The sequence below is a fragment of the Sinocyclocheilus grahami genome, unplaced genomic scaffold (assembly GCF_001515645.1).
Source record: "Sinocyclocheilus grahami isolate Dianchi unplaced genomic scaffold, SAMN03320097.WGS_v1.1 scaffold1557.1, whole genome shotgun sequence".
NCBI classification, from domain to species: domain Eukaryota; kingdom Metazoa; phylum Chordata; class Actinopteri; order Cypriniformes; family Cyprinidae; genus Sinocyclocheilus; species Sinocyclocheilus grahami.
Window position 1 is genome coordinate 66018 of NW_015506736.1, and position 23864 is coordinate 89881.

Sequence of the window (23864 nt, forward strand, 5' to 3'; positions counted from 1 at the left end):
GGTGCAGCGCTGCCGCCAGATGAAGCGCGATCTCGCTCTCCCTCTGGTCTATGTGTTCTTCCGGGAGAAATGCCCATATAAGGAGTTCCACCCTCGTCTACGTCATGAAGAGCCACAATCGAAAAAAAACCTCTCCAAAACTTGTACGAACCCGGAAGTAAGATTTTTGGCACAGAAATACTCTGTCATACGTCCAAATTGTTTTTTGAAACTTTATCCATGTTTAGCATGAGAATCCAACTCTTTATCAGTGTAAACAACTACCCCCCCTTTAAGTAATGCACATCTCTATTAAAGCTTGTTCCACCACTGAATGAAAAGAAAAATTTAATTGCAACTTTTTATCTCACAGTTCTTTTTTTTTCTTACAATTCTGATTTTTTTCCCCCTGAATTCTGTGATATGATCTCACAATTCTGACTTTTTTCCCCCTGAATTCTATATGAACTCACAATTCTGACTTTTTTCCATGAATTCTATGATATAAACTCACAATTCTGACTTTTTCCCCTGACTTCTATGATATAAACTCACAATTCTGACTTTTTCCCCTGACTTCTATGATATAAACTCACAATTCTGACTTTTTCCCCTGACTTCTATGATATAAACTCATAAACTCAACTTTCCCCCCTGAATTCTGTGATATAAACTCATTCTGTAATATAAACTCACAACTCTGACTTTTTCCCCCTTTCCCCCTTAATATAAACTCACAACTCTGACTTTTTCCCCCTGACTTCTATAATATAAACTCACAACTCTGACTTTTTCCCCCTGACTTCTATAATATAAACTCACAACTCTGACTTTTTCCCCCTGACTTCTATAATATAAACTCACAACTCTGACTTTTTCCCCCTGACTTCTATAATATAAACTCACAACTCTGACTTTTTCCCCCTGACTTCTATAATATAAACTCACAACTCTGACTTTTTCCCCCTGACTTCTATGAATGACACTGTGCACCTTCTATATATGTTATTATTTAAAAGCTTTAAATAGGCTTTGAATGACTTTCTCATCACCACCTGTATTTGGTGGTTATCAGTGTATTGCAAAGGTACAAAACTGATTTCAGTACTTCAATAGGTTGGTATATTAACATTATATCAGTTAATGAAATTACGGTATTTAACTGTAAATTTAAGTTAAAACCTAAAACGTTGCTACCGTATTTTTTATGGTAAAAAGTTTTTTACCGTAAATTTTACGGAATTTTTTTTACAGTGCATGTTCAAGTCAAGTCAAATTTATTTCTATAGCCCATCACTTTATACAATACAGACTGTTTCAAAGCAGCTTCACACTAATAGGAATTAGTTAATAGTTATAATAGTTATAATTAGCATTGCTAATGTTGCAAAATTCTTCAGTTATGAGACTAATTTCAGCTGTAAAGCAACTCTTCAGAGGTGTCATTATTCAGCTCAAATTTCAGTTTTGATTAAGTTTATTTTCAAATAACTGTGTCGATGTTGCAGAGTTCATCAGTGAAACAAACTCAATTCCACTATAAAGCAGCTGTACAGAAGACTAAAGTGTTGCTAAGTGAGGGACAGAGTTCTTTAGAAACATTTAAGTGAAGAGTTGTACGTGTGCCATATAAGACAGTAAACACAATTGTTTGTGGGGATTAGTTTGTATTAATCGGCTTTGTTGTAGACTAAACTGGTTGAAAATGCACATAATCTCTGTACATCTGTCATTAAATACCGTGTGCATGTGTTTAGGAGAGAAGCTCATGAATGTGTCCTTCTGTAAACAGCTCCATCATCACAGAAGCAATGGACGCTCTGACATTCTGAGTGACAGGTAATACTGCATTTAATATGGGAGATTCATATATGACAGATATTGGGATAATTGAACGATATGTCACCTTAATATCAGTTTTGCAATGCCACATGCCAAGCAGCCTGATCTAAACTTGAGAATCTTCAGTTTCATTGTGCATCAGACAGTGTCTCACACATATCACATGCTCAGCAGCTGCAGCTGTGCTCAGATGGCACATGTACAGATGTGAAAATGCATGTGTGTTTTTGTCCAAAATCTATTGAACACCGATTTGCTCTCTCCTTTTTGTGTGGATTTTCAGTGAATGTGCTGCTTGTCAATCTCACATTGTGAGCTGTATTGTTGGTATTCCAACTGCATCTGTGTGCTTCCGAAAACACTTGGTTCCATGAGAATGTTGATTCTCATCTCGTTTTCAAGGCGCGCCATGATTCATTATGTGTCAGATTTGCTACAGATGGAAATTGACGCCCTCCTGATTTATTTCCAGCAAGCAGATCTTTGTAAATTGACAGCACTATGTGTTCGTTTCCCTCAGATTATCTGTGTGGTGAGCGCCCCCTGCTGAAGGCTGAGTGGCATGAGCGCGTGCGGGAGGAAGGCCCTGACCCTGCTCAGCAGTGTGTTTGCGGTATGCAGTCTGGGGCTGCTGGGTATCGCCGTCAGCACTGACTACTGGCTCTACCTGGAGGAGGGCGTCATCCTGCCTCTCAACCAGAGTGCTGACATACGCATGTCCATCCACTCCGGCCTCTGGAGAGTCTGTTTTCTGGCAGGTAAGTAAATGGCTTATTCTACTTTTGGAGGACTTTACCTCAAGTTACATTTACAGCTGTTCATTTTTCAGAATCTGTGACTTGCCTGGACTACTGCATATATGCATAACATTACAGCTTGAAAATGTTTTTTTTTTTTTTAAAGGGTGCATAACACAGTTTCACCCAATCTCATGTTAATCTTGAGTACCTATAGAGTAGTACTGCATCCTTCATATCTCCAAAAAGTCTTTAGTTTTATCATATTTATAAAAGAAAGATACAGTAATGATGTGCAAATCCAGCGTCGAACTGGGCCTTGTTTAAAAAACGTTCGTCAACAAACACACTTGTGAAACTCCGTTGCTGCTCCGGAAAAACAAACTGTATCCAATGTTTACATAATGCTGGGTTCTTTAGGAAGCTGAACAAAGTTATCTTTCCCTTACGACCAAAAACACTTTGGATTGGAGACATTCTTCCCGAGCGAGTCCGGTGCAGCGCTGCCGCCAGATGAAGCGCGATCTCGCTCTCCCTCTGGTCTATGTGTTCTTCCGGGAGAAATGCCCATATAAGGAGTTCCACCCTCGTCTACGTCATGAAGAGCCACAATCGAAAAAAAAACTCTCCAAAACTTGTACGAACCCGGAAGTAAGATTTTTGGCACAGAAATACTCTGTCATACGTCCAAATTGTTTTTTGAAACTTTATCCATGTTTAGCATGAGAATCCAACTCTTTATCAGTGTAAACAACTACCCCCCCTTTAAGTAATGCACATCTCTATTAAAGCTTGTTCCACCACTGAATGAAAAGAAAAATTTAATTGCAACTTTTTATCTCACAGTTCTTTTTTTTTCTTACAATTCTGATTTTTTTCCCCCTGAATTCTGTGATATGATCTCACAATTCTGACTTTTTTCCCCCTGAATTCTATATGAACTCACAATTCTGACTTTTTTCCATGAATTCTATGATATAAATTCACAATTCTGACTTTTTCCCCTGACTTCTATGATATAAACTCACAATTCTGACTTTTTCCCCTGACTTGTATAATATAAACTCACAATTCTGACTTTTTCCCCCTGACTTCTATGATATAAACTCAAAATTCTGACTTTCCCCCCTCAATTCTGTGATATAAACTCATTCTGTAATATAAACTCACAACTCTGACTTTTTCCCCCTGACTTCTATGATATAAACTCAAAATTCTGACTTTCCCCCCTGAATTCTGTGATATAAACTCATTCTGTAAATACTCTGTCATACGTCCAAATTGTTTTTTGAAACTTTATCCATGTTTAGCATGAGAATCCAACTCTTTATCAGTGTAAACAACTACCCCCCTTTAAGTAATGCACATCTCTATTAAAGCTTGTTCCACCACTGAATACAAAGAAAAATTTAATTGCAACTTTTTATCTCACAGTTCTTTTTTTTTCTTACAATTCTGATTTTTTCCCCCTGAATTCTGTGATATGATCTCACAATTCTGACTTTTTTCCCCCTGAATTCTATATGAACTCACAATTCTGACTTTTTTCCATGAATTCTATGATATAAACTCACAATTCTGACTTTTTCCCCTGACTTCTATAATATAAACTCACAATTCTGACTTTTTCCCCTGACTTCTATAATATAAACTCACAATTCTGACTTTTTCCCCTGACTTCTATAATATAAACTCACAATTCTGACTTTTTCCCCTGACTTCTATAATATAAACTCACAATTCTGACTTTTTCCCCTGACTTCTATAATATAAACTCACAATTCTGACTTTTTCCCCTGACTTCTATAATATAAACTCACAATTCTGACTTTTTCCCCTGACTTCTATAATATAAACTCACAATTCTGACTTTTTCCCCTGACTTCTATAATATAAACTCACAATTCTGACTTTTTCCCCTGACTTCTATAATATAAACTCACAATTCTGACTTTTTCCCCTGACTTCTATAATATAAACTCACAATTCTGACTTTTTCCCCTGACTTCTATAATATAAACTCACAATTCTGACTTTTTCCCCTGACTTCTATAATATAAACTCACAATTCTGACTTTTTCCCCTGACTTCTATAATATAAACTCACAATTCTGACTTTTTCCCCTGACTTCTATAATATAAACTCACAATTCTGACTTTTTCCCCTGACTTCTATAATATAAACTCACAATTCTGACTTTTTCCCCTGACTTCTATAATATAAACTCACAATTCTGACTTTTTCCCCTGACTTCTATAATATAAACTCACAATTCTGACTTTTTCCCCTGACTTCTATAATATAAACTCACAATTCTGACTTTTTCCCCTGACTTCTATAATATAAACTCACAATTCTGACTTTTTCCCCTGACTTCTATAATATAAACTCACAATTCTGACTTTTTCCCCTGACTTCTATAATATAAACTCACAATTCTGACTTTTTCCCCTGACTTCTATAATATAAACTCACAATTCTGACTTTTTCCCCTGACTTCTATAATATAAACTCACAATTCTGACTTTTTCCCCTGACTTCTATAATATAAACTCACAATTCTGACTTTTTCCCCTGACTTCTATAATATAAACTCACAATTCTGACTTTTTCCCCTGACTTCTATAATATAAACTCACAATTCTGACTTTTTCCCCTGACTTCTATAATATAAACTCACAATTCTGACTTTTTCCCCTGACTTCTATAATATAAACTCACAATTCTGACTTTTTCCCCTGACTTCTATAATATAAACTCACAATTCTGACTTTTTCCCCTGACTTCTATAATATAAACTCACAATTCTGACTTTTTCCCCTGACTTCTATAATATAAACTCACAATTCTGACTTTTTCCCCTGACTTCTATAATATAAACTCACAATTCTGACTTTTTCCCCTGACTTCTATAATATAAACTCACAATTCTGACTTTTTCCCCTGACTTCTATAATATAAACTCACAATTCTGACTTTTTCCCCTGACTTCTATAATATAAACTCACAATTCTGACTTTTTCCCCTGACTTCTATAATATAAACTCACAATTCTGACTTTTTCCCCTGACTTCTATAATATAAACTCACAATTCTGACTTTTTCCCCTGACTTCTATAATATAAACTCACAATTCTGACTTTTTCCCCTGACTTCTATAATATAAACTCACAATTCTGACTTTTTCCCCTGACTTCTATAATATAAACTCACAATTCTGACTTTTTCCCCTGACTTCTATAATATAAACTCACAATTCTGACTTTTTCCCCTGACTTCTATAATATAAACTCACAATTCTGACTTTTTCCCCTGACTTCTATAATATAAACTCACAATTCTGACTTTTTCCCCTGACTTCTATAATATAAACTCACAATTCTGACTTTTTCCCCTGACTTCTATAATATAAACTCACAATTCTGACTTTTTCCCCCTGACTTCTATGATATAAACTCAAAATTCTGACTTTTCCCCCTGAATTCTGTGATATGAACTCACAATTCTGACTTTTCCCCCTGAATTCTATATGAACTCACAATTCTGACGTTTCCCCCCTAGTTTCTATATGAACACACAATTCTGACTTTTTCCCCCTGACTTCTATGATATAAACTCAAAATTCTGACTTTCCCCCCTGAATTCTGTGATATAAACTCATTCTGTAATATAAACTCACAACTCTGACTTTTTCCCCCTGACTTCTATGATATAAACTCACAATTCTGACTTTTTCGCCTGAATTCTGTGATATAAACTCATTCTGTAATATAAACTCACAACTCTGACTTTTTCCCCCTGACTTCTATAATATAAACTCACAACTCTGACTTTTTCCCCCTGACTTCTATAATATAAACTCACAACTCTGACTTTTTCCCTCTGACTTCTATGATATAAACTCACAATTCTGACTTTTCCCCCTGAATTCTGTGATATGAACTCACAATTCTGACTTTTCCCCCTTGAATTCTATATGAACTCACAATTCTGACTTTCCCCCCTGAATTCTGTGATATGAACTCACAATTCTGACTTTTCCCCCTGAATTCTGTGATATGAACTCACAATTCTGACTTTTCCCCCTGAATTCTGTGATATGAACTCACAATTCTGACTTTTCCCCCTGAATTCTGTGATATGAACTCACAATTCTGACTTTTCCCCCTGAATTCTGTGATATGAACTCACAATTCTGACTTTTCCCCCCTGAATTCTATATGAACACACAATTCTGACTTTTCCCCCCTGAATTTTATATGAACACACAATTCTGACTTTTCCCCCTGAATTCTATATAAACACACAATTCTGACTTTTCCCCCCTAAATTCTATATGAACACACAATTCGGACTTTTTTTTCCATGAATTCTATGATATAAACTCATAGTTCTGACTTTTCCCCTGAATTCTATGATATAAATTCACAATTCAGATTTTCCCCCTTGAATTCTGTGATATAAACTCACAATTCTGACACTTTTCCCTTGATTCTATTATATGAAATCAAAATTCTGACTTTTCCCCCCTGAATTCTGTGATATAAACTCAAAATTCTGACTTTTTTCTCAGAGTAGTGAGATATAAACTTGTGAGTTATAAAGTTAGAACTGAGATATAAACACGCAATTGTAAGAAAATAGTCTCTTTTTTCACAGAATTGAACTGTATATCTCGCAATTGCAAGTTTATATCTCATCATTCTGAGAAAAGACGTCAGAATTGCAAGAAATAAGTCAGAATTTGTAAGAAAAAACATTTGTATTGCGTTTCCATACATCTCACTTATTGCCACAAAGAATATTCAGTGTATTGATTTTAGAAACTGAGCAAAAATATCCAGCACTTCCAACAGGTACAAAATAAGGCTTAAAAATTTATTTATTTATTTAGATTAGAAGGAAAATAGGGGGTCAAATGAAAAAATGTACATTCTATTTTTGAAACGAAATAATTTACTTGTATAAGTAAATATTTAAATTAATTAATTAATGTTTTTTTTATTTATTTGTGAATTTATTCATGCGAGTCTAGATGTTTCCATTCACTGCAGATGTTTGTTTTTTTTTGGTTGAGGTTCCCTGGTGTTCACACACCTTCTGATGGTGTGAATTGAGATCACGGTGTGAATTAAACTCCCAACTCCCAGTGCTGATATTTAAGAAATTAAGCTACATCGCAATAATACAAAACGGGATATCCCAGTGAATGTTAACAAACACCCAGAACTTTTTTTTCTACTGCATGATGAAAAGATCGCTTTATTAATTTTTTTAAAAGAAAAAGTCTTTTTTGAGAGTTTTACTTCTTATTTTGTTCTTACTGTCAGTATTGGAAATTGGTCTTCGGCAAACAGCCAGTCATTTGAGTTCTTTCCAATAGACTTCACACATTCAAAGGGGTTTATAGGTTTTACGCCATTATTTTTGGCTGGTCAGGCATTCTGGGCTGATTACAAAGGTTTCAGCTCTATGCTTGTGCCCTCCCTTGACATCTCCATGGATGTGTTTAATGATGGGATGTCTTCTGCTGTATTAAGCAGGTTTATCCACATGAGGCAGGATGTTTTGTTATCGTTTAGATGACATGTTGAGCTCACACTACCCTGAATCGGCAAACAACGGCCTGCTGTGGCACAAACACACAAGCATTAGTCTCAGCGAAAGAATGTGCCGTATGTGTGAAGATGTGGGCGAGCAATTAGACTGAGTTTGGTTCAAACCCACGCTGTTTATAGCCGGTTAAATTGAGCGTGACTGTGAACAGATGTGAGCAGTCATTTCAGCTCTACAGGGATGGGGTGCTGGGATCACCATCAGCCTTGTGCTTTAAAACACCCAAAACTTTCAGAAGTCTAGAAGTCTCACATTATTTCTGTGCTTTGATGTGAGAGGGCTGCATTGCTGCGGGTGTCATAGTGTTGAATGTGTAAATGTGATATGAGACTGACTGTGATATCATGATCCTGTAGGTCGCAGCACATGAGGAAAGTGACAGTGACTCCAATCTTTGACTCACAGATGAAATCACAATGACTGCCCTTAAAGGTTTAGCTCACCGAAAAAAAAGAAGACATTTCTGTCATCATTAACTCAAACCTATTTGAAGCTGAATATTGGTAACCTAACTGTTTTATATGGACGTAAAAATAAGAAATAAATCAAAAACACTGAGACATTGTTTTTTAAATGTTAAGTAGAAAGGTTTGGAAAAACATGTGTAAATGCTGTTTAATCCAATCTTTCCAGAAATTCTCAAAAGTATATACAGAATTGTTTTCATTTCTTTCTGTTAAAGTTGGCATGAAATGAAAAAAAAATCATGTTATCTGTTTTCTAAATGCATTTTATTGATGTTATTGTAAACAATTCATGCATGTTTAATTTTTATTTATTGTTATTATTATTATTGATTTTGTCATTTTAAATCAAAACTTAGTCCTAACTCGATCTTCCGGTGAAAGGACAGGACTATCTGGTGACATGTGGCAGTTTTCTCCAATCATTTAGTCTGCTTAAACCCGCCCTTTTCTTACATTCGACTGCAAACTGCAAGCTTACAATCAACTGCCTCCATCCAAACAACAACCGATGGATAGAACCGAGTCTTCGCCCCACACAATTTTTACAAATGTCATTATAAATTATCTGTCAATAGACTAGAACTTTAAAATGTTTATTGCTATTATTGTTTTTTTATTGATGACCACTGTTTGAAAAGCCCTGCTCTGCACTATGAAATGAAACTCAAACCCAACCTTGTTATGTCTCCTAAACTATGAAAGCACAACCTCAGAGCAGTCACATGGTACTCTGTGCTCTTTCTGTTTCAGGTGAGGAGAGGGGTCGCTGCTTCACGATCGAGTATGTGATGCCCATGAGCGTTCAGCTGACCAGTGAGTCTACTGTCAGTGTTCTGAGTAAGTGATTATACCTTCATGACAAACAAATCATTGAGTACTCCAGCAGTTCTGCAAAACTGGTTTTACTTCAGGATCCAGATTTGGGGAGACGGTGTTAGTTAGTTTAAATAGCCTTTGCCAACTTTGTGTTTGCACTTAGAGAGATAGTTCACCCAAAAATCACTCAAGTTGTTCCAAACCTGTATTAATTTTTTCTTCTGTTGAACATAAAAGAAGATGTTTTGAAGAATGTGGGTAACCAAACTGTTGCTGGTCCCCATTGGCTTCTATAGTATGGAGAAAAAATAAATACTATGGAAGTCAATGGGAACCTGCAACTGTTTGTTTACCCACATTCTTCATAAACTTATTTTTTGTTCAGCAGAAGAAATACATTTGGGTGAACTATCCTTTTAATGCAAATAGACACTCTTTAACCTTGCATAGTTTCGCTCATGGTTTTTGAGGATGAGGGCATGTCATGCAAACAGTCCATGCTGTCATTCTAAATATCCTAACCACTCTGGACAATTATGTGGTTCCTTTTGTTATTTGCAGTTAGCATTGCTGTTTCACTGCTGTCAGAACAGAACAACTCCCATATTTAAAATCCATATAATATATTTACATCCAGTTGCATAAACTGCTTATACAATCCAAAACGGTATTGTTACGGGGCTGACAAGACGTGAGACGCGCGGATCCATCTGCAAGCTTTATTAACATCAGAGGAGGTCAGAAACACAGGCAGGGTCGAACGGTGGCAAACAGGTATATGGCGGGCAAGACACAAGAATAGTCCTAGGGCTAGCGTAGGTCAACGATTGGCGAACAGGATTACAAGGGCGAGACTAAAGGGATAAATCCAGGAAAACAGGCACAGATCAAAAACCGAGAAAACAGACAAGGCAAGACTAGGCTGGGCTGGGCTGGGCTAGGCTAGGAAGCTAAAGAGGGCTCTGTAGAGTAGCTATCACTGTGGGCGATAAGCGCATACAATACTCGGCAGCAAGAACGGAGTGAGATTGGGTGTTAAATAGTGAATGAGTGATATGAAACAGTGATATGCAATCAGTGCTGTGTGCAATCAGGGCTGTGTGCAATCAGTGCAATGAATGATGGGATATGTAGTCCGGGGTGATGTGCAACAGTGTGGGAAATGTGAGTATGATGAATGATTATTAGCTGTCAGTTTTGAAAGCTGTTTTAGAGGCTCCAATGAGTTTATTTCGGTGTGCCGTCCCGTCAGTGTGCTGGTAATTACCCCGCTGAGGGTCTGAGCTGATGGACAGCAAGACAACGCTGTCAGCAGCTTCATTAACAGTCACTCACATGCTTCACAGAAATAGAGCTCCTCTCATGACTCAACTGACATTCACAGCTGATTCCAGAAGTTAGCATGCTAAGCTAAGCTAATGACTGACACACCACATGCTTATTGTACAAAAGCATTTGAATAAAATGAAACCGTTGTTTCCTACACCACTGTTTTTTGTCTGCACGCAAAAACAAACATACTGCACGACCAGTATAGACCGACTGATGAACGAATTACTTTTTTAGACTTAGTAATAAGTAATAATAATATAATATTATATTATTAATACTATAATAATAACTAAAGTGTTATTTTAAATTTTATATATGCTATATTAGCATACACACCAACAGATGAAAATATTAAGAATAATAGCAGGGTGCACTAAAAGGAAAGATTTTGATTGGCTGTCAATGTTTTTATCATTCGTCGACTGGAAGAATGATATCGTTCTGAAGGTGATCCCAATGATATATTGCCACTGTGTTATTTTCACTATAGCTGAACCGTTTTAAAACTTTAAGTTTAGAGTTAATTTTATACACTGTAAAGAGTGATTATTGACTTCAGTTAAAAAAAACATATTGCCTTAAAGTAAATACATTTCATACCTAAAAAAGTAAGTTATGTGTACCTGGAGTTATACTGAAAATTAGAAGTTATGAAAACTAAAAAAGAAAATGTGTTCACTTTCTTATGTTGGGCTAAATTAAGACGATTAAAGACGTCTCGGTTACGTATGTAACACTCGTTCCCTGAAGGAGGGAACGGAAATGTCACGTCGGTGACCGACAAATTGGGATCTCGCTTAGAGAGACCAATCCACTTCGAGTGTAAACTAAACGAGCCAATGTACATTGGCATGCAGTAATTGCATCCAGCTGCCGCATACCAGGTGCAACGCATACAAGGTTTTTGCTGAGGAGCCGAGCCGGTGACCCGGCCGCTCAGCTGTGGTACAATAGCCGTGGTGACGGGACGTGACGTCTCCGTTCCCTCCTTCAGGGAACGAGGGTTACATACGTAACCGAGACGTTCCCTTTCAGTCGGTCACTTTCGACGTCACATCGGTGACCGACGAATTGGGATCCCTACCAAAGCGGCATGGATGCTGCCCCTTCCATTGTCCTGTGCGAGCCGCTAGAGGTGATTATAACTCTCTTGGAAATGGCAGAAGTCTGCCGGGGAAACACGGGCTCTGAGGCAATACCGTGGACTTTACAAATATGGGATACACTTAGGTCTCTACATATGGAACCCAGCCCTCTACCAGTTCTCAAGGATTCATCAAGTGAGGGCCTGGCGCCGGACGCTCCGCCACGTCTGGCTGTTTGAGGTGAGAACACAGGAGGATACCAGCTCCACACGAAGGCTATAGAAATATTTGTCAGTGAGGTGCCACGAGCCATCACCCAGGAGGATGCAACACTTCTAGTAGAGTGAGCTCACAACCTGAACAGGCAGGGCACACCCTGTTCCTAATAAGCCAGGGGGATGGCATTCACAATCCAGTGGGCCATCCTCTGCTTAGAGATGGCCTTCCCCTTCTGCCGGCCTCCGTAACAGACAAAGAGCTGGTCTGAGGTCCTAAAGCTTTGTGTTCAGTCTATGTACCATCTCAAGGCTCGGACGGGACAAAGCAAAGCTAGGGCTGCCGGGGGCAGCACTTGCTGGTTCACTACCTGATCCCTGAAAGGGGTAGTAGGAACCTTGGGCACATAGCCGGGCCGGGGCCTCATGATTACCTGGTTACCTGGGAGCCCAAACTCTAGGCATGAATCGTCGACTGAAAATGCGTGCAGGTCTCCTACCCTCTTGATGAAGGCCAGAAGGCCAGTGGGCAGAGTTTTCATTGAAAGAAACTTTAGCTCGACTGACTGCAAAGGCTCAAATGGGCCCTGCTGTAGTGCTTTGAGCACTAGAGACAGGTCCCAAGAGGGTATAGGGAGGTCCGGGGAGGATTTACCTTTCTCGGCCCCCTAAGGAACCTGATGACCAGGTCATGCTTCCCTTCCGACTTCCCTTCCATGGGGTCATAGTTAGCAGCAATCGCAGCGACATAGACTTTAAGGGTGGAGGGAGACAGCCTTCACTCCAACCCTTGCTGCAAAAAGCAAAGCACGACCCTGATCGGTCATTTCTGGGGGTCTTCTCGGTGAGAATAACACCACTCGATGAACAAGTTCCATTTCAAGGCGTAAGCATGTCTCGTAGACGGTGCTCTCGCCGAAGTGATGGTGTCAACTACCTCCTGGGGAAGGTCACCTAGAACCTCCGCGGGTGCCACTGGGTGTCAGTAGATCCTTCCTCAGAGGAATCTGCCAAGGAGGGGCTGTCACGAGGAGCATTAGTTCCGGGAACCAGGTCCGAGTGGGCCAAAAAGGCGCCACGAGCAGGACCTGCTCCTCGTTGTCCCTGATCTTGCACAGTGTCTGTGCGAGAAGGATCAATGGGGGAAACGCATACTTGCGAAGGCAACAGGAGCGCAGACCACCTTGTCAGTTGATGTATGCAATGGTCGCCGTTTTGTCTGTTCGGACCAGCACGTGCTTGCCTCGTAAGTGCCCTTTGAGACGACAAGGCAAGGCACACTGCTAACAACTCTAGGCAATTGATATGCCAGTGCATTTCATACCCCGACACTGCATTCCCGTTGTACGTGGCCCCCCAGCCGGTGGTGGAGGCATCCGTGTAAACCACAGCATGCCTGGAGACCATTTCTAGGGGCACCCCTGCCCGGAGAAACGCAAGGTCTATGGCAGAAGTCTGCCGGGGAAACACGGGCTCTGAGGCAATACCGTGGACTTTACAAATATGGGATACACTTAGGTCTCTACATATGGAACCCAGCCCTCTACCAGTTCTCAAGGATTCATCAAGTGAGGGGCTGGCGCCGGACGCTCCGCCACGTCTGGCAGCCGAGGGGACGGAGGAGCTCAGTACGGCCTACAGGACAGACACTCTGGAGCAAGCCGACACTAAACCGGGGCCTCTCAGTGCCTCTACCCGTTTGAGGTGAGAACACAGGAGGATACCGGCTCCACACGAAGCCTATAGAAATATTTGTCAGTGAGGTGCCACGAGCCAGCACCCAGGAGGATGCAACACTTCTAGTAGAGTGAGCTCACAACCTGAACAGGCAGGGCACACCCTGTTCCTAATAAGCCAGGGGGATGGCATTCACAATCCAGTGGGCCATCCTCTGCTTAGAGATGGCCTTCCCCTTCTGCCGGCCTCCGTAACAGACAAAGAGCTGGTCTGAGGTCCTAAAGCTTTGTGTTCAGTCTATGTACCATCTCAAGGCTCGGACGGGACAAAGCAAAGCTAGGGCTGCCGGGGGCAGCACTTGCTGGTTCACTACCTGATCCCTGAAAGGGGTAGTAGGAACCTTGGGCACATAGCCGGGCCGGGGCCTCATGATTACCTGGGAGTTAGCCGGCCCAAACTCTAGGCATGAATCGTCGACTGAAAATGCGTGCAAGTCTCCTACCTTCTTGATGAAGGCCAGTGCAAGCAGGAGCAGAGTTTTCATTGAAAGAAACTTCAGCTCGACTGACTGCAAAGGCTCAAATGGGCCCTGCTGTAGTGTTTTAAGCACCAGAGACAAGTCCCAAGATGGTATAGAAGGGGGCCAGCTCGAGCCACCCTGAGAAACCAATGTGCAATCTCGAGGGCTCGTAACACGGTGGAGGTTACCACTCGAGCCCTACCCACTTAGTGGCCCGGGAAAGCATAGCCGACATCTCTGGATCCGATTCAGGCCTCACCACCATCCCGGGGGGCGATGTCTTCCTCTCCAGAGAGCTCTCCCTCCGATGCATTGATCGACATCCGGTCGTCGGGAGGAGTACCGAAGGATACTGCTAGTACGCTCTTTGAAGAGGGCCCAGCGTGTTCCTTTGGCGACTCAACTGGTTGTGAAGTGCTAGAGGAACGATGGTCCCCCAAGGGTTGGTTCCCTGAGGAGTTTGCCACTCAGACCGCCTGTGCTAGTGTCTGAAGTAGTCCTCGCCTGGCTGCCGCCAGTGCGGACACTAGATCGTGGCAGAGGCAACGGAGCTCCGCCCCCCTGGAGGGACCGGAGCCTGGCCCGCAGCTCAGAGATGGTCATCTTCCAGCAATGGGAACATGACTCATCCGCGAACCCCACCTCAGCGTGTTTAATGCCCAGACACGTAAGGCAGCAATCGTGACCATCACCCGGCGCCAGGTAATGACCGCATACAGAAATGCACAGGTGAAACGGCATCTTTAAAAAGACGAACCGTCGTCTTTACAAAGACGCGCCCGTGTAAGCTCTTTTAGAGAAATAGGCTCTTTCAAGGAAATGCTCTTTTAGGTGCTGAGACGCACAGGGGAAATGGCCGCTTGCAGCACGACAGGGGGTAGTGCAGCCTGATGTGCGCAATCCAGTCAACACAGAAATGACCACCGCTGAAGCGCCATCCGCCAACACAAGAAGCTCCCTAGAGCGTGCTAGACTCGTCACACACAAAGCAGTTTGGTAGGAGTAGAACGATGTTGTCGCTCAGCTCCGAAGTGAAAAGCTGGTATGCATTGCACCGGCTGCCTTTTTATGCTCATGCTGTGATCAGCGGCAGCTGGATGCAATTACCGCATGTCAATGTGCTTTGGCTCGTTTAGTTTACACTCAAAGTGGATTGGTCTCTCTAAGCGAGATCCCAATTCGTCAAGAGTGACCGACTGAAAGGGGACTAACAATCTCAGTTACCAAAAACTTTGAGCATGCTTGACTGATTTTCAGCTACAAGTACTATTCTGACTCCCGGAGTGCATTGCGTCATGAATAAATTAAGCAGTTGCTTTGTTTTACTATTTTCTGGCTTTATTCGCCAATTTTATTAGCTGTCTTTATTGACAGTATTGCTGCAACAAAGACAGCAAAAATGTTTTGCAATGTTCCGAGTTTTATAATAAAAATTAGATTGTTACCATTGTTGTGTATTGCGTGATAAATGTTGATATCTGTGTGTGACATAAAGGCACATGCAAGAAGAAATAAATTAACTGTAATATTAGTCTGTATATGAGATGTGTGTTAATTGTTATTTTAATAGATAAGGATTTTACATTACCACATCAAATTAGTTTGGTTATGGATTAGTCAGTGCTGCAGCTTAAGGTTAGATCGTGCACACACACAAACATTTATATTACTTGTCTTCCTTAGAAAGCACTATTAGCTGTGATTTCTTGTAATACCATTTCCCTGATGGGGGAAGTCGTGGCCTAATGGTTAGAGAGTCGGACTCATAGCCCAAAGGTTGTGGGTTCGAGTCTCGTACCGGCAGGGATTGTAGGTGGGGGGAGTGAATGTAGAGTGCTCTCTCCCACCTTCAATACCACGCCTGAGGTGCCCTTGAGAAAGGCACCGAACCCTCAACTGCTCCCCGGGTGCCGCAGCATAAATGGCTGCCCACTGCTCCGGGTGTGTGTTCACGGTGTGTGTGTGTTCACTGCTGTGTGTGTGCACTTTGGATGGGTAAATGCAGAGCACTAATTCCGAGTGTGGGTCACCATACTTGGCCATGTCACTTTCACTTTTATGTCACTTTCACTGATAGGAAGACAATTATAGTTGTCACGATCACCAGATAGCCACCAGAGGGCACTCCATCCCTTACCTTTGCCACTTTAACATGGACTTCATTCCCCATAATCCTTTGCACACACTCATCAGCACTCATTGTTTGCACCTGTGTCTCGTTAACCCTGTCTGCTCACCCTTTATAAGCCTGGTTCATTTAGTCATTTAGTCATTCATTGCCAAGTCACAGCTGCAGTTCTTAACCATTTATCCTGGTTTTTGCTTGTCTTGTTTTCCTGGTTCTTGATATTCTGCCTGTTTACCTGGATTACTCAGTTTGACTCGGCCCTGAACTCCGTCAGTGTTTGGACTGCTCATTGTGTTTGACCTCATCCCTTATCCTTCTAATAAACTTGGATCCTCAGCCTTCATGTCCCCATGCAGCTTTGTGACAATAGTAATACAAGAGACGTGTGCCCAACCAAATGGAACACTAATCACCATAAACCGTTTTAGGGAAACAATTAATTTATGAAGTCTTGTGTGAACAAAATGTTTAGTTGAATTGACAATTTAACAAGATTCAAGATTATTTTGGAAAATAAGTGAATGTGGCTAAAGAGAAAGATAGAAAAACAAATTGAATTAAGATTTGTCCCACCTCAGAAATAAAATTTTTCTTGCTTGACATAATGGTACTTATACTAATGAAAAACTTATTTAAATACTTGACATACAAGTTTCAGTAGAGATTCTATTAAATTTTAGTTTACCATAAATGCTTGTCAGTACATTCAGCAGTATAGCCATATTTAAAACACAGTAAAGCAATTCTGAAACTACTTCAGCATCAAGCACTCAACTAAGTTAAACTAATTGCATTTAATATAAATGTAAACTATAATACTATATTGCTAATACTATGAACTATATTTCATTTAATTGCAAATAACATTCAATTAAGAGTCTGAAAACATTACATTCAGTCCAGGACAGTGTATTCTTTTAAATCATATAAATATAGCCATTATAAATAATCTTTTTAAATGTATGTTCAAGTGTACTTTTTTCAGAAGGTTTAATTGAACTAAAGACTGAACTAAGATTTCACAAAACTGAAAGAAAAAAAAGCAAAACGGTTTTATTTCCAAGATAATGATTCGAAGCCACATGCTGATTTAAGCATGCAATGTGATGAGATCATGTGACAAACTACATTAGGTCATGCGACAACAATGCAGCATGCATGCCATTTCATAATTATGGTAATTACTAGATGACAACCTGGGACGATTTAGCTGTTCACATCCTCAAACTTGGACTTATGCGACCCAATACTACAGTTTGAAACGTTTATTGTGGAATAATACCTGTTTCACTTACTGTTGTAACATACTGTAAGTTCTGAATCTTGGTTGATAGTGCTACACTTATGTATTGCATATGCAACATTCCTTTAATGTTTGAAAATCTCCCTCTGACCTACACAGTTGACTCACGTCATCCTTGCTCAGTGCATTGCGTGTTAGCCCAGACTCTTGTTAGCTCTTTTGTTTGCTTTCACTATTGTATTTTCACTGCTTTCCTTTGAAACCTTTTAAAAGTGCACTTGTGTGAGACTATCTGCAATGATTTTCACCTCAATGTCAAATGGCACTTGGCACCCCATAGTGAATTTCTTGCCATTTATTTCTTAATGCGAACTTTTGGACATTTTTGTCCTTTTCAGTTCTGTTTTTTTTTATCATTTTGCCTGTGTTATTGCCAACTGCATAAATTTTGGCACAGGTGTGTATTTTTATTGGAATTTTAGTATTTCACTACCATTTCCTTTAATAAATCTGTTTTGCACTAGATACAAAAAATCGTTCCGTCCCCATTGAAACCCATTAAAACTCTTATTTGTAATCGCAGTGCCATTTAACTGTAAAATTAAGCAATTTTTGTTGATAGGCTTTCATTATATTGGCAACGCTTTCAAATTTAATTTTTACCAGATGCTGCCATTTTTGACCTATAAAGAAAATACTCGCTTTATTTCTGTTTTCTGCTTCTGCATATTATAGAGCCAATTGGATAAATAATGCAGCTATAATTGTGTGGATGTGTTGGTATGGATGTCAGAGTGTGGTTTGTATGTGTGTCATAAAAAAAAATTTGTGTGTGTGTGCATGTGTGTTCTTGTAATATTTGAGAGAGAAAAACTCTACTGCAAATCACAAATCCAACCACTGTGTGCACCAGCAGAGTTTTGCTGACATCTAATGGGGAAAATTTGGTACTGCGCCCAAACAAAATCTTACTGAAAGCTCATTTTTTGAGATATCAACCTCAAATTTGGAATACAACTTGTATTCATGGCTTTGATTTTCTAGCAGGTATAGAGTTCAACATGTTTCATAAAATATATATTTTATATAAAACATCGTTCATAAATCATTTTCATAAACCTAAACATCTAGAACTTTTTTTTTGGTTTCACTTTTTAAACTTTTTTTACGTCAGCATTAATCTGCCATGGGTCTTCTTTAAAATGAGACCAAACTTAACTCTGTGCTCCCCATATGTACAGAGTATGGAAGGCGGACGAGGACAAAACCCTTTAAACAGAAAGCGTGAAATCTAACCGTGTCAACTCAGTTTGGCTGTGTCAGCGCATCAAAAAGCACAGCAGCCAATCAAATTGCTGTATTTGAGACTGCATTTGCATATGCGACGTGGTGATACCTTGGGATATATGTATATTTTCTTCAATGTTCAGTGAAAAACCAATGATGACATGATGATGAGGTGACACACATCATATTTAATTAAAACACTTTTTACAGAGTATATTATGAGTACAGTCTTCATCTCATTCTACACATACAGATGACTCCACAAAAACATAGTGTATTTCTTTCTAAATTAGCACCAAACTTCTGAATGCACCTTTGAGTGAAAAAATGACTATTTAATCTAAGATGTATGTGTGCTATGTATTTATTTATTTTACTGTATTTATTGCTTATCAGATGACTATTGTAGCTATATAGCTTAGCAATACATAATGATAAACTCTTGCATTTTTTGTCGGGTTTTGAGGTCATGCTAGTGCACTCCTAAATTTGACATAAAAACAAATCATGGTTTAGAGCTTTAAAGGTAAACTAAAGGCTCTTGGCTATTATTTTCTCTTCTACAGGACAAAGACCAAGAGAGGCCTCAGGAAGTGAATGCTGTGCTGAAAGAAGACTCGACTCCTCACAAACCCACAGAGATCATGAAGAGACTGTCCTGGAGAGCTGTGTATAGTATTCTGATGCTTTTAGTTAGTCCTCACTGAATAAACACTGTCGATTTTGATTGAACAACTAAACAAAAAGAATAAAAAAAGAAAGAAAATGAAGCAGAAAAAGTGATTTTGTTAACTTGTGAACAGAACCGTTCAAAAGTTTAAAGTCAGAAAGAATCTAACGCTTTTATTCAGCAAGGATGCATTAAATTGACCAAAAGTGATGGTAAAGACATTTATAATGTTACAAAAGATTTATATTGCAAATGGAGTTCTTTTGAACTTTTTATTTATCAAAGAATCTTAACCCTTTTGGACATTTTTGTCCTTTTCATTTTTTTTTTTTTTTATTATTTTTGCTGTGTTTTTGAGCATTTTGCCTGTGTTATTGCCAACTGCATAAATTTTGGCACAGGTGTGTATTTTTATTGGAATTTTAGTATTTCACTACCATTTCCTTTAATAAATCTGTTTTGCACTAGATACAAAAAATCGTTCCGTCCCCATTGAAACCCATTAAAACTCTTATTTGTAATCGCAGTGCCATTTAACTGTAAAATTAAGCAATTTTTGTTGATAGGCTTTCATTATATTGGCAAGGCTTTCAAATTTAATTTTTACCAGATGCTGCCATTTTTGACCTATAAAGAAAATACTCGCTTTATTTCTGTTTTCTGCTTCTGCATATTATAGAGCCAATTGGATAAATAATGCAGCTATAATTGTGTGGATGTGTTGGTATGGATGTCAGAGTGTGGTTTGTATGTGTGTCATAAAAAAAAATTTGTGTGTGTGTGCATGTGTGTTCTTGTAATATTTGAGAGAGAAAAACTCTACTGCAAATCACAAATCCAACCACTGTGTGCCCCAGCAGAGTTTTGCTGGCATCTAATGGGGAAAATGTGGTACTGCACCCAAACAAAATCTTACTGAAAGCTAATTTTTTGAGATATCAACCTCAAATTTGGAATACAACTTGTATTCATGGCTTTGATTTTCTAGCAGGTATAGAGTTCAACATGTTTCATAAAATATATATTTTATATAAAACATCGTTCATAAATCATTTTCATAAACCTAAACATCTAGAACCTTTTTTTTTGGTTTCACTTTTACTTATACAATAATCTGCCATGGGTCTTCTTTAAAATGAGACCAAACTTAACTCTGTGCTCCCAAGCTTCAAATTTGTATGAGTTTTTTGACATGGACATTTTTGTCCACTATGTGTAACTTTTTTTAATTGACGCACAAGGGTTAAACACTTTTATTGCATATAGATATTAGGCTCTCTCTCTCTTCCTCTGTCTATATTTCGTACAAAGTTCTAAATACATTTTTACCTTTTTACATAAACCATCAGTCATCATTAGTCATAATCAAAACTATCTTTTCTGTTCTTGCCTAGTATTTCCTTCAGGAAATGTTTTCTTCTCTCTGTTCAGAGCGCAGGTGTGATGTCTGTCTACCTGTTCATGAAGCGTTACACAGCGGAGGAAATCTACCAGCCCCACCCCAGCTTCTACCGGCCGCGCCTGAGCAACTGCTCCGATTACTCGGGTCAGTTCCTTCAGCCCAACGCCTGGACGCGGGGACGCAGCCCGTCAGACATCTCCAGCGACACCTCGCTCCAGATGAACGCCAGCTACCCTGCCCTGCTCAAGTGCCCTGACTACGCCCAGGTGTCTTCCTCTCCCTGCTGAAGCACAGGAAATGAGTTCAGTGTTCATCAGAACTGAGTTTTAAACATATATGTGTGTCTTTGCCTTATGATAGGGAACAGACTGATAGAATGTAGGATTGTAATTTTCCTGTTCTGTAGTGAGCTTGAACTGATGACTTTGTTCCAACAGGTGGCAGTATAGTATTCTTCTCTGGAGTGATTCACACACTAAGATGTATAATCATTGAAGTTTAATGTACAACTGAGTGTCGATCCATGTAAATATGTATGGTGCTTATACAAATATGAATTGTAGCCGTTATGGAACACTAGCCTTCAACTAGATCAATATGCTTTCAAGAATAGCCTAAATGTATTTGTAATGTGTATTATATATGTATTGTGATTATAATATCTATTCGTATCAAATTGTATTCTTATAGAGGTTGTTCTGACAAAATTATTAGTAAATAAGTGCAGAAATTGTCTTTATCTATAGAACAAAATGAACATGCAATTTACATATAATGGATCAAATACAACGGAACAAATGTACCATGAATCTCACTAATATCGTGCACAGCTGAAATGAAACGCATCAAAAGTAGAACAACTGTAAAAATTAAACTGCCAATCTTTTAAATATTTGTGATGAGATTGTAATAATATATAGTTGTCCACAGCTTACTTAAATTCATTTCTTTTCTGCCATTAATATAAAATGGACCAAACTGAAACAGTTCTTTGTAGACATTCAACATTTATTTGGTTCATCCATGTTTGATAAAACATAGCACAACACAGTACAGTACACATATATTACAAACGTTGCTTTTCTCATGTTTATTTTTATGTAAAGCATGTATCTGAAATGTTGTTTTGTGTTTTTTCATAGCTATGATGACGCTTTTTACATTAATATTTTGTATTGCATTTACAGTGCAATGGATATAATCTATACATGTTACAAACCTTTTCTGGTTTTGCTCAATTCTTCAGTAGACATCCTTTTATTACTGTAGATTCCAGCTCCGCTTACTGTTGGCTCCTCAAAACCAGCTTTTCACTGTTCATATCTCTTAAATACACTGAAACTGTTCGATTTAATGCTCAGAATGTGATTTAGTGCGATTTCAAAAAAAGTAGTGTGTTCATTCTATGATCAAAGTTGGATCATATAGCTCTGTGTTATGTGTGAGGGGAGGAAAAATCACTCATGAAACGTTTACCTTTATGAATGTTTTATGTATTCATATTTCATGTACAGTTTGACCAATAGTTTATACAGACATATAAAAATTAATCTGGAGCCCCAAAGGGCATTGGAGATAGTATTCTGCCCTAGGACAGGGCTGTTATTTTACAACCACATATAAATGGCTACTGGATTAAAAAAAACAAAACAAAAAAAAACTTAATTTTCCAGAATTGCAAGGTGTTTTTCCCTGACAGAAGTACATTAGTTTAAGGCTGCTGAGCAAAGAGCCCTAACATTAAAAAGCCAGTAGATTTATATGCTACAGATTGTACTTACACACACAAAAAAAGACAAATGTTTACATTATTTACACATAACTTAGATCTATAGTTTTCCAATTATGAGTAGAATAAAATCATTTCACGAAGAAAATAAATATAAAAAGATATTCAACTATACTTGTCATAAGAACACAAAAGCAAGCAAATTCATTCAAATTACATCAACACATCATAGATAGTGTTATCTAAGACCAGAACGGAAAGGTTAGAAACTAAATTTATGTGTTCTATATTTGCTGTTTCTTACTGTAGCAACATGAAATCAGTCCAGCTGACTCCAGACTGCCACCTAGTGTTAGCATTGGATCATTAATGTCGATTTGAGCTTCTAGTGCTGAGGTCACATGCACGCAGGAAGTCTTAGCACCATACGAGATAACGGCCACGCAGGCTTATTAGGGCCTTTCGCACCGCGGGAACCTTTTCATAGTACCAGAACTAATTGTGGAACTACCCACTTTTTGGCGTTTTCGCACCGCCGGAACTGGGTGTGATTTTAGTACCGGACTGCCTTTTTCGAGAACAAAATTAGCCCCTACTCCGGAGCAGGGTCTAACCAGCACAACTGGTACTAATCGTGACGTAAGTAGACATTGATTGGCCAAACGCATACGAAAACGCCCTCACCCGCCATGATTTAAAACGCTGTGTAAACATACTGTAAACATTGTGTCAACTTATTTCGCAAGTATGGAGAACAGCGATAGATGGACGGACGCTGAAGTGCAGGCACTTGTAGCACTGCCAGTTGTCGTTGGAGATTCTTAGTCCTCCTTTCCGTTCTTTCAGTCGCTTTATGTATACGTCGACTTCCATGTCCATTATTGTGAAACCCGCGAAACACAACAAAAACACAGCTTCGATCACAGCGTCCTCCATCCTCCTGTTGTTAACGTTGTTCTTCTTTGTTTCCGTTGTTGAACGCCGCGCACAAATGACGTCGCTGTCGACCGGCTTACGTCACTTCTTAGTACACACTGTCGGTGCGAATGCAACCCTTTAAATTGTACTGGAAAATAGTTCGTGCAAAATCATCCCAGTACTTTAGTACTGTACATTTA

General features: G+C 39.2%; 1 protein-coding gene across 1 annotated transcript; it reads left to right on the forward strand.

The window, feature by feature from the left end:
- The first annotated feature begins 1737 nt into the window (after positions 1-1737).
- LOC107571175 (voltage-dependent calcium channel gamma-5 subunit-like) lies at positions 1738-22052 on the forward strand. The gene is made up of 4 exons (XM_016257465.1): positions 1738-1818; positions 2342-2579; positions 9393-9483; positions 21010-22052. The coding sequence occupies exons 2-4, from the start codon at positions 2384-2386 to the stop codon at positions 21302-21304; spliced, it is 582 nt and encodes a 193-aa protein (XP_016112951.1). The 5' UTR covers positions 1738-1818; positions 2342-2383; the 3' UTR covers positions 21305-22052.
- The last annotated feature ends 1812 nt before the right edge of the window (positions 22053-23864 follow it).

What these genes read in the sequence shown, in the direction of transcription:
- LOC107571175 (XM_016257465.1), top strand. Translation starts at nt 2,384, where the DNA reads ATGAGCGCGTGCGGGAGGAAGGCCCTGACCCTGCTCAGCAGTGTGTTT. An exon ending in GAGAGTCTGTTTTCTGGCAG is followed by an intron (nt 2,580 to 9,392) that starts GTAAGTAAATGG and finishes TTTCTGTTTCAG; the next exon opens with GTGAGGAGAGGGGTCGCTGC. An exon ending in ACTGTCAGTGTTCTGAGTAA is followed by an intron (nt 9,484 to 21,009) that starts GTGATTATACCT and finishes GTTCTTGCCTAG; the next exon opens with TATTTCCTTCAGGAAATGTT.